The 17,853-nt window shown below is 41.5% G+C and overlaps 1 protein-coding gene across 2 annotated transcripts in view; it reads right to left on the bottom strand.

The window, feature by feature from the left end:
• The window catches only part of LOC135522004 (intermediate conductance calcium-activated potassium channel protein 4-like), a 52,036-nt gene that overhangs the window by 17,866 nt on the left and 16,317 nt on the right, over positions 1-17,853 (bottom strand). For both annotated transcript variants that reach the window (XM_064947868.1, XM_064947867.1), the window contains exons 5-6: positions 10,370-10,480; positions 4,779-4,900 (exon numbers count right to left, since the gene is read on the bottom strand). In XM_064947868.1, coding sequence (XP_064803940.1) covers positions 4,779-4,900; positions 10,370-10,480 — 233 coding nt within the window. The remainder of the gene's footprint in view (positions 1-4,778; positions 4,901-10,369; positions 10,481-17,853) is intronic.

Here is a 17,853-nt window from a genome sequence, read left to right as displayed (position 1 = left end):
CACAAAAAAATACAGTTTTATATCTTTATGTTTGAAGCCTGAAATGTGGCAAGAGGTCGCAAAGTTCAAGGGGGCCGAATACTTTCACAAGGCACTGTAAGTGTGTACTTTAGTTCATTAGGATCCCCATTAGCTACTGCACATGCAGCAGCTACTCTTCCTGAGGTCCACATAAAATTTACAAATACATGACAAAGTACAGAACAGTTACCTGAGGGACCACCTCAATTTGTCCGTGCATGGACTCTACAAGGTATCGAAAGCGTTCCACAGGGATTCTGGCCCATGTTGACTCCAGTACTTCCCACACTTGTGTCAAGTTGGCTGGATGTCCTTTGTGTGGTGGACCATTCTTGATACCCAAGGGAAACTGTTGAGCGTGAAAAACCCAGCAGCGCTGCAGTTCTTGACACAAACTGATGTATCTGGCACCTACTACCATACCCTGTTCAAAGGCACTTAAACCTTTTATCTTGCCCATTCACCTTCTGAATGGCACACATCCATGTCTTAATTGTATCAAGGTTAAAAATCCTTCTTTAACCTGTCTCCTCCCCTTCATCTATACCGATTGAAGTGGATTAAACAATTGACATCAATAAGGGATCATAGCTTTCAACTGGATTCACCTGGTCAGTTTATGCCATGGAAAGAGCAGGTGTTCTTAATGTTTGTATACTCAGTGTATATTCATATTCTTATATACGGTACAGTTAAATCAGATCTTTAGAAAGGGGAGAGGCGCTGTGACACAGTACTGTATGTTTATTATTAATGGTGGCAGAGCATTCCATGATGACATGACGCTATACATAACTAAGCAACGCATAAAATCTGTTTTTGGTTTGGGTACCGTGAAGAAAACCCATAATGGCGTGTCTGGTGGGGAATGTGTCTTTTTCAAGTGTATGCAAAGAGATTATACAAGTGGTTAGGCATATTGTAACACACACCTTTCTTAAAAAAACTTAAAAAGAAGTAGTCAATTTCCTGACCATATCACCGAACAGTAATCAAGACTGGACAAGATCAGAGCCAGAACAACTAGTACAGTTGATCTTTGTGTCAAAAACGCAGAACATCTTTTTATAACAACTTTGTCAATATGACTTGATAACAGACCATCCAATGTTACTCCTAGGAGTTTAGCTTCTTCAACTTGTTCAATGGTCACAATCTTTACGCACAAATCCATTTGAGGTTTAGGTCTAAGAGAATGGTTTAACCAAATATAATGCTTTTTGTTTTAGATGCATTTAAGGCCAGTTTATTATTAATTACCCATTCTGACTGTAACTCCTTGCTAAGAGTCTCAGTGAGCTCACTGGTTGTAGGTGATGATGTGTATAGTGTGCATTCTTGTAAGCAATAGAGAATTTTAACGGCCCAAGGCAACTGCCATGATGGATACCGCGCTGTACATATCTGATGTTAGAGAAGCTTCCATTAAAGAATACTCTCTGAGTTCTATTTGATTAGTAACTTTCCAACCATGTGATGGCAAGTGATGGCAATATGAATTATGATCAATAACATCAAAGGCTGCACTGAAATCTAACAATACAACTCCAACTATCATCTTACTATCCATTTATTTTAGCCAATCATCAGTCATCTTAGTCAGTGCAAAATTGAGTGCCCTTCCCTATATGCACACTGAAAGTCAGTAGTTAACTTGTTCTTTGAAAAATAGCATTGTATTTGTTTAAACAATTTTATCCATCCGTTTACTAAGAACGGGCATCAATCTGATTGGGTGGCTGTTACAGCCAGCAAAGGTTGCTTTACTATTTTTAGGTACTGGAACTACTTTAGCTTCCTTCCACGCCTGTGGACACACACTCCTTTAGGCTTTGGTTAAAGACATGGCAAATAGGGGTGGCAATACCGTCTGATACCATTTTCAATAGTTTCCCATCTAGGTTGTCTATACCTGGTGGCTTATCCTTTTTGATGGAAACCAATAGTTGTTCCACCTCTTCCACACAAACTTGACCAAATTCAAAGCAATCATTCTCTTTCATAATTAGATCTTCAATACAATAATATGATGGTTCACTGTTCAATTTTGTCATTTCACTTCTCAGTTTGTCCACTTAACCAGTCATTGAAATGATTGGCGATATCAAAAGGTTTTGTCAGAAATGACGCATGAACTTCAATGAAAATGTTTTTTTCTGCCCATAATATCATTTAAGGTACAAATACTTTTTCTGTGTGTTAGAAATGACAACGAAGGGAGAGAGACAACGAAGGGAGCTCTTTATATCACAAGCACAAAAGAGCTTGGGATTTTATAATAGATATCAGCTGATAGTGACAACCTACTTAATACAACCATACCCAACAGTTATCACATGACTTGACCTAGGAACTCATAAATATGTTTGAAATATAGCTCTCCCTTTCCTATTTTCAACAAGCATAATTGTTCATGGATACTCCCATAATTCAAGCATTTACAAAGAAAACACCTTTTATAAAATCATTTTTTAAAACTTTCACCTATGAAAAACACAAATTCCCCTCACCTCAATGTTTTGTCATGCTGACATAAATTGACCAGGTGGATGAGTTCTTTCAAAGAAATCACACATTTTAACTTTAAATATACAGTGTATTACACAGCACCATTGACATTGGGAGTAATTAGCACTGTGACAACCAACCTGTGAGACAACCAACCCCAGTCTTCCCTACATATCATTCATTTATAAGTTCAAAAATGGATGTAGCAACTGCAGGTTGACCCTTTAAGTTTACCATGTTTGGCTCTTAGATACGGTCAATAACTCAACATCCAGGAGCCCTGCTTTGTCTGTTGCTCCAACGTTATCAACGTTTACATTTTGATTCTAAGTTGGATGAAACCAGAACTGCCCCAGAAAAACAGAAACCAATATTACAGGGAACTTCCATCAAGCACCCGTGCACTAAAATGTCCTAGTGGGGATGCCAGAGCCAAAGAACCGATGCATAAAAGCGTGAAAAAGTAAAAACAAAATTAGTCTCTAAATAGTCTCTTAACTGTTTGGCTCTGTCTCCATTCCAAGGTGCTGGAAGTTCCTCCACATGCTTTCTTTCCACCATGTATTTATAGTGGGTCTGCTAACTGTACAACAGGAAATGTAACCCCTCCACCCTTACGGGCATACTCTCTCTCTCCCACACACATACACACACATGGACACACACACACTATTATGAAGTCCTGCTGCCTGATAATGACTCACACATTCACACGTCGAAGCTTCCTAGTTTCCTATTTGTTAGGATCTCCCGTGAAAGAGGTCAGGCAATCCCACACCTCACTCCACTTGTTATTAGCAGGAAGGCTAGGATACATTGTCAAACAACATGGATGAACAAGAATGAAAGTAGACATGAGGAAGCAGGCAGAAGATGTCAAAGTTCCCAAATGCTATTATGGAGAAGGAGCTGTTGTGATTTGACTTCACGTGATGGAAGTTCCTTCTTCTGAATTCTGTTAAATAAATGTTTCACTGTTTGTGAGATGACCATTGTCCAGTTCTTTTAGTCACGAGAGCTTTTGTGAGAGTGAGACTATGTTTTATCTTTACTCGATTCTAAATTCAAACTGTACTGTTGTCAGTGTATCCATTTGATTGATGTCTAAAGTCGATTTTACATAGTGGCCTAATCTTTTACCAAGGGGGTGGAGTACCAAACTTGTTTTGCTGGACCGTAGCATCCAAACAAAATAGACTCAGCTATGGTGTTGACAAAGAGTTAATAACCCATAAAACCAGCACAACACACACACACACGGACACACGGACACACACACACACACACACACACACACACACACACACACACACACACACACACACACACACACACACACACACACACACACACACTATTATGAAGTCCTGCTGCCTGATAATAACTCACACATTCACATGTTTAAGCTTCCTAGTTTCCTATTTATTAGGAGCTCCTGTGAAAGAGGTCAGGCATTCCCACACCTCACTCCACTTGTTATTAGCAGGAAGACTAGAATACATTGTCAAACAACATGGATGAACAACAATACAAGTAGACATGAGGAAGCAGGCAGAGGATGTCAAAGTTCCCAAGTGCTATTATGGAGAAGGAGCTGTCATTCAGATTTATTTTTTTTGTCAAACACAAGCAGTTTTTTTTGTTAACTTTTCCGGTGTTTCTTAGTTGTGATTTGACTTCACGTGATGGAAGTTCCTTCTTCTGAATTCTGTTAAATAAATGTTTCACTGTTTGTGAGATGACCATTGTCCAGTTATTTTAGTCACGAGAGCTTTTCTGAAAGTGAGACTATGTTGTATGCTTACTCTATTCTAAACTCAAACTTTACTATTGTCAGTGTATCCATTTGATTGATGTCTAAAGTCTCAATTTTACATAGTTGCCTAATCTTTTACCAAGGGGGTGGAGTACCAAACTTGTTTTGCTGGACCATAGCATCCAAACAAAATAGACTCAGTTCAGTGTTGACAAAGAAATTTTGAACCATAAAACCAGCACACACACACACACACACACACACACACACACACACACACACACACACACACACACACACACTTTAGACGGCATAGTGTTCTGAACGGTCTCTAAATGTATTGCTATTCTTCTGTTCTCCAGTGTTTCTGCAGAACAAATCTAGTCTAGATGAGTTGTGTCCCAGAAACCTGAAGAAGATGCATACAGTAGTGGACAAACTGATGGCCCACTCCCATCTGAAATACAAAGGTTAGACTGTGATGAGGACTTACACTCTGATGGCCTCCAGTAGGCACCTCTGGTGTCTGCGGTGCTCTCCACTGTTGCCCTTGGTCAGGTTGGTGCGGTGCAGCAGCCAACACTCCCTCAGCACGTTGGCAGCAGCATGGCGGATCTGTGACAGACAAAGCACCAATATCTAGACCCAGTCAATAAAACCTGCAGCCCTAACGTGTACGTGTGTGACACACAGTCCTTTGTACGGAATGACCGTCACAGCTGGAGATAAGAGTATATGGAACGGTGATGCATTAAGCTAACACTCAAAGGATTAAGTTATAAAGAATTACAGCACTAACTGAAAGGATGACAGCATGTCATAGCATGGGTCCATGGTTTCATCTTGGGGGCATGTTTATATCATGGTGCCATCTTGGGGACATGTTTATATCATGGTGTCATCTTGAGAGCATGTTTATATCATGGTGTCATCTTGAGAGCATGTTTATATCATGGTGTCATCTTGGTAGCATGTTTATATCACGGTGTCATCTTGAGAGCATGTTTATATCATGGTGCCATCTTGGGGACATGTTTATATCATGGTGCCATCTTGAGAGCATGTTTATATCATGGTGCCATCTTGAGAGCATGTTTAAATCATGGTGCCATCTTGAGAGCATGCTTATATCATGGTGCCATCTTGGGGACATGTTTATATCATGGTGCCATCTTGAGAGCATGTTTATATCATGGTGCCATCATGGGGACATATTTATATCATGGTGCCATCATGGGGACATTTATATCATGGTGTCATCTTGAGAGCATGTTTATATCATGGTGCCATCATGGGGACATATTTATATCATGGTGTCATCTTGAGAGCATGTTTATATCATGGTGCCATCATGGGGACATGTTTATATCATGGTGCCATCTTGAGAGCATGCTTATATCATGGTGCCATCTTGGGGACATGTTTATATCATGGTGCCATCTTGAGAGCATGTTTATATCATGGTGCCATCATGGGGACATGTTTATATCATTGTGCCATCATGGGGACATATTTATATCATGGTGTCATCTTGAGAGCATGTTTATATCATGGTGCCATCATGGGGACATGTTTATATCATGGTGCCATCTTGGGAGCATGTTTATATCATGGTGCAATCTTGGGGACATGTTTATATCATGGAGTCATCTTGGAGCATGTTTATATCATGGTGCCATCTTAGGGACATGTTTATATCATGGTACCATCTTGAGAGCATGTTTATATCATGGTGTCATCTTGAGAGCATGTTTATATCATGGTGCCATCTTGAGAGCATGTTTAAATCATGGTGCCATCTTGAGAGCATGCTTATATCATGGTGCCATCTTGGGGACATGTTTATATCACGGTGTCATCTTGGGGACATGTTTATATCACGGTGTCATCTTGAGAGCATGTTTATATCATGGTGCCATCTTGGGGACATGTTTATATCATGGTGCCATCTTGAGAGCATGTTTATATCATGGTGCCATCTTGAGAGCATGTTTAAATCATGGTGCCATCTTGAGAGCATGCTTATATCATGGTGCCATCTTGGGGACATGTTTATATCAATGTGCCATCTTGAGAGCATGTTTATATCATGGTGCCATCATGGGGACATGTTTATATCATGGTGCCATCTTGGGGACATGTTTATATCATGGTGCCATCTTGAGAGCATGTTTATATCATGGTGCCATCATGGGGACATATTTATATCATGGTGTCATCTTGAGAGCATGTTTATATCATGGTGCCATCATGGGGACATGTTTATATCATGGTGCCATCTTGAGAGCATGCTTATATCATGGTGCCATCTTGGGGACATGTTTATATCATGGTGCCATCTTGAGAGCATGCTTATATCATGGTGCCATCTTGGGGACATGTTTATATCATGGTGCCATCTTGAGAGCATGTTTATATCATAGTGCCATCATGGGGACATGTTTATATCATGGTGCCATCTTGGGGACATGTTTATATCATGGTGCCATCTTGAGAGCATGTTTATATCATGGTGCCATCATGGGGACATATTTATATCATGGTGTCATCTTGAGAGCATGTTTATATCATGGTGCCATCATGGGGACATATTTATATCATGGTGTCATCTTGAGAGCATGTTTATATCATGGTGCCATCATGGGGACATGTTTATATCATGGTGCCATCTTGAGAGCATGCTTATATCATGGTGCCATCTTGGGGACATGTTTATATCATGGTGCCATCTTGAGAGCATGTTTATATCATGGTGCCATCATGGGGACATGTTTATATCATTGTGCCATCATGGGGACATATTTATATCATGGTGTCATCTTGAGAGCATGTTTATATCATGGTGCCATCATGGGGACATGTTTATATCATGGTGCCATCTTGGGAGCATGTTTAAATCATGGTGCCATCTTGGGGACATGTTTATATCATGGAGTCATCTTGGGAGCATGTTTATATCATGGTGCCATCTTAGGGACATGTTTATATCATGGTACCATCTTGAGAGCATGTTTATATCATGGTGTCATCTTGAGAGCATGTTTATATCATGGTGCCATCTTGAGAGCATGTTTATATCATGGTGCCATCATGGGGACATGTTTATATCATGGTGCCATCTTGAGAGCATGCTTATATCATGGTGCCATCTTGGGGACATGTTTATATCATGGTGCCATTTTGAGAGCATGTTTATATCATGGTACCATCTTGAGAGCATGTTTATATCATGGTGCCATCTTGAGAGCATGTTTATATCATGGTGCCATCTTGAGAGCATGTTTATATCATGGTGCCATCATGGGGACATGTTTATATCATTGTGCCATCTTGGGGACATGTTTATATCATGGTGCCATCTTGGGAACATGTTTATATCATGGTGTCATCTTGAGAGCATGTTTATATCATGGTGCCATCTTGGGGACATGTTTATATCATGGTGCCATCTTGGGGACATGTTTATATCATGGTGTCATCTTGAGAGCATGTTTATATCATGTTGCCATCTTGGGGACATGTTTATATCATGGTGTCATCTTGAGAGCATGTTTATATCATGGTGGCATCATGGGGGCATGTTTATATCATGGTGTCATCTTGAGAGCATGTTTATATCATGGTGCCATCTTGGGGACATGTTTATATCATGGTGCCATCTTGAGAGCATGTTTATATCATGGTGCCATCATGGGGACATGTTTATATCATGGTGCCATCTTGGGGACATGTTTATATCATGGTGCCATCTTGAGAGCATGTTTATATCATGGTGCCATCATGGGGACATGTTTATATCATTGTGCCATCATGGGGACATATTTATATCATGTTGTCATCTTGAGAGCATGTTTATATCATGGTGCCATCATGGGGACATGTTTATATCATGGTGCCATCTTGAGAGCATGCTTATATCATGGTGCCATCTTGGGGACATGTTTATATCATGTTGCCATCTTGAGAGCATGTTTATATCATGGTGCCATCATGGGGACATGTTTATATCATTGTGCCATCATGGGGACATATTTATATCATGGTGTCATCTTGAGAGCATGTTTATATCATGGTGCCATCATGGGGACATGTTTATATCATGGAGTCATCTTGGGAGCATGTTTATATCATGGTGCCATCTTAGGGACATGTTTATATCATGGTGCCATCTTGGGAGCATGTTTATATCATGGTGCCATCTTGAGAGCATGTTTATATCATGGTGCCATCTTGAGAGCATGTTTATATCATGGTACCATCTTGAGAGCATGTTTATATCATGGTGTCATCTTGAGAGCATGTTTATATCATGGTGCCATCTTGGGGACATGTTTATATCATGGTGCCATCTTGGGAACATGTTTATATCATGGTGTCATCTTGAGAGCATGTTTATATCATGGTGCCATCTTGGGGACATGTTTATATCATGGTGTCATCTTGAGAGCATGTTTATATCATGGTGCCATCTTGGGGACATGTTTATATCATGGTTTCATCTTGAGAGCATGTTTATATCATGGTGGCATCATGGGGGCATGTTTATTTGCTGATTAAACTGCTGTTATGAAGTGAGAGGTCGTCCATGGTTAACGTTGATGAAAACAATGTTGCCTTGTGCAGAACTGGGTCAGGCGGGATGGGCTGTACACTAATGTTCGCTACACGCAGTGATTGCTAAGAACCTAAACGGATGGACATGTACCCGTCATACAGGGAATAATGTTTGAGGATGTGAATAGGCATCAGTGGGCCATATGTCGGTTACGGAAACATATTCCTCTTTTTTTCTCTTTGATTCTATTTGTGTTTGCTGTTCTTCCTGACGATGACACCGTAACTGCCTATCTGAGCCTGGTGAAGTCACTCCAGCCGGGCCTTGTCTTGTGTTGTCCTGTGTGTGGGGTTGTTATTAGGGGCCGTCAGGGGCCGTGCCCAGATGTCTTTCCTTATTCTTCCTGTCAAGGTAAATCAGGGCAATGACGAACAGCTCCGCAGGGACGCACACACACACACACCAAACAACTACAAACAGACATAAGGATGCACCCAGTGAGAGGATGTGTTCAGTGCCAGGGAGGAAGTGGTTACATCCTCAGCAGACCTACAACCTCACATCCTCACACTGACAACACACTGCAGCCTGTAGCCAGGTGTAGCCTACACCCTACACTGCCAACCTAACGCTCAGCTAATGCTCAGTCAGGTCAGTGGATTTCAAAGAATCCTGCCATACACTACTTACATATTCGAGAATGATGGATATTTGGAAATGGATATGGAAATCATGCATCTTCCGTTGTGCTCGTTTATTTTCAGGTTGTTGATTTTCCTTCCCGGCGATAAGCAAACAGATGGATCCTGTCTGAGGCTTCAACATGAAGTAACCCCTCACCAACATACACTCGCTCACTGTGTCCTCAGTTACGGCAGTGAGTATATACACATACACAATACACACATCATCTTATCCAGTTTCCTGTCGGTACGATCACCCCGTCCTGGACTGACACAAGTCCCTTTCCTGACAGGGACACTATTGTTTCCTCTTTTTGACACCTTTTGGAGGCTATTAAGAGATTGGCGGGCCCCACCTCACAAGCCCCCCCCAGTCCTTTTCCCACACTATCCTGTCCTCTGGAATGCCCTATTTAAGGAAACAAATTATATTATAAAAAGACTCCAAAATCATATGCAGAAAATATCTCTGCATCCACCCAGGAGGCCTCATCTGTTGTGTCAAGGGTTTTGTTTTTCTTGTGAGACCGAGGGAAGCTTTGAAGGGAGCTGGCTGCTTCCGGTTATCAATGCAGGACAGTGGTTTGGATCTTCACAATATGTTTTTCTTATCATTCAGTTATTGGAAATATGGGGATAAATGACTCCTTGAACTAAGAGACACCCACAACATATTTGTTCATTATTGTCATTATAGAGCCAGGTATTTCTACTGACCCTGTGACCACCTGACCAGGAAAAACTCCCAACCATTGTAAAGGTTAGAATTAGGGCCCAGTGTTTTCCTGACTAGTTGGACACATGGGATAAGGAAAAACTCTGGTGCAGTCGTTCTCCTCGTCTCACCCGTTTGGAGATCTGGATGTCCATCATGAAGAAGTGCACGTGTTTCTCTCCTTTGTTCAGTGCCAGCTTCTTGGTCATGACGGCCACCAGCATGGCGGTACAGGCCACACCCTGAGGACAGACATACAGACAGCCACATCACCATGATTACCACCACCGGTGTTTGTCATCCTCCTCGTGTCCCTTTGTGACCCGTAAGAGCGGGAGTCAGAGTCGGAATTCACAAAATGATCATGTCAACATTCAAAATTAGCCCTAAAGCTTCAGGTCTGCTTGGCTAACATCAAGATAGACACCACAATTCCTTTTCAAGAGGTTATTAAATAGTTGCTATAACTTGCTATAACTACAAATATGGTGGGCCTATTTTGCCTATTTCGCCAAATAATACACTGAATTGACCTTATGTTTATGTGTGAGTGAAATTGTTAATCATGTGCCACTGTGCCACTAATATATTAGTATGGTTTACTCTGAGAATAGCATTGTGCTATTGCTGGATAGGGAACAACTAAATGCTGACGAACGCTCAGGAACCGCACAGGGTGAATCAGAGTGACTTGGCACTAAAAGTGACTATATTTCAGTGTGCTACAATAGTCTCAACACACTAATTCTTACTTTGAAATCTTAGACACACACTTCTAACCTATGGGGGAGACATAAAATCCCTGTCTTAGGTCAGTTGGGATCAACACTTTATTTTAAGAATTGGAAATGTTATTTAATTATTTATTTCAGCTTTTATTTCTTTCATCACATTCCCAGTAGGTCAGAAGTTTACATACACACAATTAGTATTTGGTAGCATTGCCTTGTTTAACTTGGGTCAAATGTTTTGGGTATCCTTCCACAAGCTTCCCACAATAAGTTGGGTGAATTTTGGCCCATTCCTCTTGACAGAGCTGGTGTAACTGAGTCAGGTTTTTAGGCCTCCTTGCTTGCACACACTTTTTCAGTTCTGCTCACACATTTTCTATTGGATTAAGGTCACGGCTTTGTGATGGCCACTCCAATACCTTGACTTTGTTGTCCTTAAGCCATTTTGCCACAACTTTGGAAGTATGCTTGGGGTCAATGTCCATTTGGAAGACCCATTTGCGACCAAGCTTAAACTTCCTGACTGAAGTCTTGAGATGTTGCTTCAATATATCCACATCATTTTCAATTCCTCATGATGCCATCTATTTTGTGAAGTGCACCAGTCCCTCCTGCAGCAAAGCACCCCCACAACATGATGCTGCTACCCCTGTGCTTCACGGTTGGGATGGTGTTCTTCGGCTTGCAAGCCTCCCCCTTTTTCCTCCAAACATAACGATGGACATTATGACCAAACCAGAGGACATTTCCAAAAAGTACGATCTTTGTCCCCATGTGCAGTTGCAAACCGTAGTCTGGCTTTTTTATGGTGGTTTTGGAGCAGTGGCTTCTTCCTTGCTGAGTGGCCTTTCAGGTTATGTCGATATAGGACTCGTTTTACTGTGGATATAGATACTTTTGTACCCGTTCCCTCCAGCATCTTCACAAGGTCCTTTGCTGTTGTTCTGGGATTGATTTGCACTTTTCGCACCAAAGTACGTTCGTCTCTAGGAGACGGAACACGTCTCCTTCCTGAGCGATATGACGGCTGCATGGTCTCATGGTGTTTATACTTGCGTACTATTGTTTGTACAGATGAACGTGGTACCTTCAGGCGTTTGGAAATTGCTCCTAAGGATGAACAACACTTGTGGAAGTCTACAATTTTTGGTTGGCTGATTTCTTTTAATTTTCCCATGATGTTAAGCAAAGGGAGTTTGAAGGTAGGTCTTGAAATACATCCACAGGTACACTTCCAATTGACTCAAATTATGTCAATTAGCCGATCAGACGCTTCTAAAGCCATGACATCATTTTCTGTAATTTTCCAAGCTGTTTAAAGGCACAGTCAACTTAGTGTATGTAAACTTCTGACCCATTGGAATTGTGATACTGTGAATTATAAGTGACATAATCTGTCTGTAAACAATTGTTGGAAAAATGACTTGTGTCATGCACAATGTAGATGTCCTAACAGACTTTCCAAAACTATAATTTGTTAACAAGAAATTTGTGGAGTGCTTGAAAAACAAGTTTTAATGACTCCAACCTAAGTGTATGTAAACTTCCGACTTCAACTGTAGTTCATTTACCATTGAGTGCAATTTTCTATCAATATGTACTGTAATTAGACAAAGCTCACAATTGTACCAATGTGTATCTACCTACACTGTAATTGCATTGTACCTGCCAGTGTAATTACTGTGGAAATACAGTACATGGTTTTAGAGACATAGTGTAATAATATCATTTGAAGATTAGACTGGTTTGAAGATTAAAACTTATTTTTACCTGTTTTCCTTCCCTTGTTTGCATTAGTAAAAGAGAGAGAGAGAGATAAAAGTCTGATAAAGAAGAACAATCATATTAGCATGCATGCATAGGCTCACAATGAAACACAGGTTACAGTCTGGACACAGAGATAATGCTAAAAGTCATTCAGATGGATGAATCACAGATCCTGCACTAGTCCCCTGTCCTCTCCTAAGAGCTTCCTAACATCAATCAACCCACTCACTGGTACTGGGAGGGACATAGGCATGACTAGAACCAAAGATTCCGTGTGAATCTGTCCGAGTGTAATCTGGGAATTTTGAGAGACACAACATCCTTCCCAGGGATCCATTCACACCCCACTGATAGGATGTGTGGTGAGCACGCTGCTCTGCTCACCTCCCCAACACAGCTGGGGCACTACCAGAGAGGCAGGCTAGCCCAGGATAGAGGTGTTGAACCTAGGGGTCCTTGACAGCCAAGCGCTACAGGTGTGAGTACTGCTTCACTCATTGTCCTAGAGAGCTGCCCTGTTGGGAGTAGGAACATTTTTTCTTCCAAGTCATGGGCACAGGTTGGCACGCCCTCCTGTTCCAGTGGTGCCAAAGGCTATAAACTACCTAAAAATGGAAATGGTGGAAAGTTTCCCCTTACAAAAAGGGGAAAGCTTATATAAACAAGGGGAGAGGGAGAGAAAGAGGAGTGAAGGATAATTTTCCACTGTGTCAGGGAGGTGTCTCAGCCTGGCTCGCGCCCCTCTGTCGGTCTTGTGACTCTCCGGCGCTTATCTGTTCGGATCGGAAACGGGCAGAGCTGAGGTGAGGAAGAGAGCCAAGTCCTTACAGCCCAACAAGCAGAAAACACCCAGATACCTCCCTCCCTCTCCCTCTCTCCCTGTACTAGTCACATGGCCCTAAACCCTACGAAATGCAAGATCCTGTTGGTAACATGTATGAGAAACCTGTCCCTGCATGGTACCTTATGATATATGGGAAAAACTTGCAAGTCTGTGAAAGTGTGAAATTCCTTGGAGTCATTGTGCAAAACATTCTGCAGTGGGACGAACAAATCGATTCTATGATTTGCAAGGGAAGCAAAAAGTTGTTCTTCCTACGTCAACTTAAAATATTTAATTTTCCACAAATGGACCTGGTCGCCATCTACACGGGCTATGTTCAACCCTGCCTAGAGTATACCGCAACAGCTTGGGACAGCTCCTTGACTCAAGCCTTCTGAGCAACTCGAGCCCATACAGAAGCGTATTTGCAGAACCATCCCTGGCATGGCATATCCTGGAAACAACAATGCTCTGACGTCACTATCACTGCCCTCACTTCATGAGACAAGAGTGAAACTGTGCCTGGACTTTGCTTTCTCCCTGTTCAAGTCTCCCTTCAGAGACTTGATACCTGCCTGCCGAGGACAAGTGTCAGACAGATCCATCTTCTCTCTATTCCACATGCCAGGACTGAGAGATATACAAGTCGCCCATTCCATACCTATATACAGTACCAGTCAAAAGTTTGGACACACCTACTCATTCCAGGGTTTCTTTTTTGTACTATTTTCTGCATTGTAGAATAATAGTGATTACATCTAAACTATGAAATAACACATATGGAATCATGTAGTAACCAAAAAAGTGTTAAACAAATCTAAATATATTTTATATTTGAGATTCTTCAAAGTAGCCACCCATTGCCTTGATGACAGCTTTGCACACTCTTGGCATTCTCTCAACCAGCTTCATGAAGTAGTCACCTGGAATGCATTTCAATTAACCCTTGTGTTGTCTTCAGGGTAAAATAATGACCCGCCGGTATGTAACAGCAGAGAAAACGCCCTAAATGATATTTTTTCAACTTGAAATTGTATGACTTTTCCTAGAGTGACCCCAACATTAGAAAAAGTGAAACATTGCCTATGTTCATATTCCCATGTAAGCTGTACACCACCAGGGTAAACAGATTGTCTTAGGGTCATTTTTGACCCGGCAGTTATAAAATAATTTACAAACCACACACACACACATCTCCATGACCCCACACATGACACTAGTTCACAGACAAATTGTTTTTTTTTTAAATCAGACAAAATAAACAAAATTTCAGACAAAATAAATATTTCTTGAAAACATTGTTTAGTAATGGGGAATACAGTCAGAGGCAATAAAGGTGCTGCAGTTGACAGTCCCCCCCCAGTTCTCTCTTTGCTGAAGCCATGACTGCACGTTTCAGGGACCAACAGGTCGTAGATCAGATTTTTTCAGATGTCCAGGAGGAACAAGATTTAGAAGAGGAGGAGGTATCTGAAGAAGAAGATGAGGAAGAATACAACCCAGAGCACGATGCATCATCTTCAGATGAAGAAGAAATCCCCAAAGCTGAGAGACATTTTTGTCAAAGAACAGCAAAATAACATGGTCCTTGTCACCAATGACAACCAGGGCAGGATGGCAGCACAAAATGTCATAAGGATGACCACAGGGCTCACAAGACATGCAGTTTCTCATGCCCAGGACATCGCCTCAACATTCTACATGTTCATCACACCAGCCATCGAAAACAATAATCCTGGAGATGACAAATTTGGAATGATGAGATTGACCTGTGTTCCTACATAGGGCTGATAATCTCAGCGGGTGTGTATAGATCCCGAGGCGAGGCTACATGAAGTCTCTTGGCAGAGAGTGGAAAGGCGATTTTCCGTGCCATAATGCCACTGAAAGACTTTCACACTTTCTCAAGAATGCTACGATTAGATAACCTTGATTCAAGACCTGCAAGACGTGTGAGAGACAAACTGGTGGCCATAAGAGAGGTCTTTGAGAAGTGGGTGGAGCATCTGCCATACCTCTACAACCCTGGGCCAGTGGATGAGTAACACTAAAGTAACAGTGGATGAGCAACTGATTCCATTCAGAGGTAAACTTGTATTTTCATATCTGTAATGTAAGTGATTTTCACTGTTCATGTTATTATGTATTGCTGTAATATCATTGATTTATGTGATTGTTTTATGTGACACTAATTCTAATTACTGATAGTGATCTCTTTTGTCAAAAGGTCGCTGCCCTTTCCGGCAGTATATGCCCAGCAAGCCAGCAAAGTATGGCATCAAGATATGGGTGGGCTGTGACGCACAATCCAGCTACGCTTGGAAGATGCAAGTCTACACAGGGAAGCCGACCATTGGAGGCCCGGAGAAGAACCAGAGGATGCGGTTGATGTGACAGACATACTGAGGTGGCACAATCTCAAGTGTGACAATTTCTTCACCTCTTATGAACTCAGCCAGCAGCTCCTGAAGAGGAAGATCACCATGGTTGGCACAGTTAGAAAGAACAAGGCTGAGCTCCCCCTGCACTCCTCACCACAAGGGGGAGAGAGGCCTTCTCATCAAAGTTTGCCTTCAACCCCACCACCACTCTAGTTTCTTACCTCCCAAAGAGGAACAAGAATGTGGTCTTCCTGAGCACACTACACAAAACGGCTGAGATCAGTGATAGTGAGGACAGGAAGCCAGCCATCATCCTGGACTACAACCACAACAAAGGAGGCTTGGACAACCTGGACAAGGTGATTGGAACTTACAACTGCAGGAGGATGACAGCCCGCTGGCCCCTGGTCATCTTCCATAACATCATTGATGTGTCCTCATACAATGCCTTTGTGATATGGAACAAGATCAATCTTACCTGGATGCCTGATAAGCGGAACAAGAGGGTGTTCCTGGAGCAGCTGGGAAGGGCACTTGTAACACCACACATTCAAAGAAGGGAACGCTTCCCTTGCACAGCAGCCTCTGCAGCGCTTGTGAAAGCTGTTCAGGGGGCTGAATCTTGTCCTGATCCACCTGAGGCTGCAGCTGGACCAGGCAAGAGGAGGAGATGCCAATTCTGCCCCCAAAGAAGGACTGTAAAACAAATACTATGTGCTGCACATGTGAGAAATACATCTGCAAAGTCCATGCACACACACTTGCATACTGTCCTACATGTGCTAATTTATGTACTTCACATTTTTGTTTTGTATTTGTTATTTTATTCTTATTTATTGTTGTTGTTTATACACCTCGTGGGTGGGGGCAATGGTTAAAAAAATGGGAGAAGACTAGTATTTTGTAGTTGAATTCCTCATTGTACAGTATACAAGAATATATCACTATGTTGCCAAAAAATGTCAAGGCTGTTAATGTTTCCCTTCAGTAAAATGCATTCAAACTACTTTCTGCACATCTGCTACTTTCTTAGGCTTTACAAGTGCTATCTCTTGCAAAACAAATAGTTTACACCTATGCAGTACCTTTAGCAATAATAATAATAATAATAATAACAAACCTCTACTTTAATAAAGAAAACAATTATGACAGGTGTGTTGTAATAAAAATGTGTGGTGTCCACTGATTAAATGCAGTCTTTCTGCCTTGTGAAGAGAGAAAACCCCGATATTTACAAAGTTTGTGATGAATGACAGGTTGTTCCTTCATGCAAAATAGATTTGGGATTTAAAATTCAATTAAGCTGCTTTATTTTAGGGATAATTTGTTACTCTTAGGACAAGTGGAGTATACAAACAAATCAAAACATATTATATTATTCAAAGTAGCCAGCCTTTGCCTTGATGACAGCTTTGCACACTCTTGGCATTATCTCAACCAGCTTAATGAGATAGTCACATGAAATGCATTTCAATTAACAGGTGTGCCTTAACAGGGATGGTATACAGAAGATAGCCCTATTTGGTAAAATACCAAGAACAGCTCAAATAAGCAAAGAGAAACGACAGTCCATCATTACTTTAAGACATGGTCAGTCAATGCGGAAAATTTTAAGAACTTTGAAAGTTTCTTCAAGTGCAGTAGCAAAAACCATCAAGCACTATGATGAAACTGGCTCTCATGAGGACCGATATGCCATCCCATCTGCTTAGTAGTACTATCATTTATTTTTCAACAGGACAACAATGACCCAAAACACACATCCAGGCTGTGTAAGGGCAATTTGACCAAGAAGGAAAGTGATGGAGTGCTTCATCATATGACCTGGCCTCCACAATCACCCGACCTCGACCCAATCGAGATGGTTTGGGATGAGTTGGACCACAGATTTAAGGAAAAGCCGCCAACAAGTG

The sequence above is a fragment of the Oncorhynchus masou genome, chromosome 30 (assembly GCF_036934945.1).
Source record: "Oncorhynchus masou masou isolate Uvic2021 chromosome 30, UVic_Omas_1.1, whole genome shotgun sequence".
NCBI lineage: Eukaryota > Metazoa > Chordata > Actinopteri > Salmoniformes > Salmonidae > Oncorhynchus > Oncorhynchus masou.
Note: the sequence above shows the minus strand (reverse complement) of the source record. Positions and strands in the feature narration are given on the sequence as shown.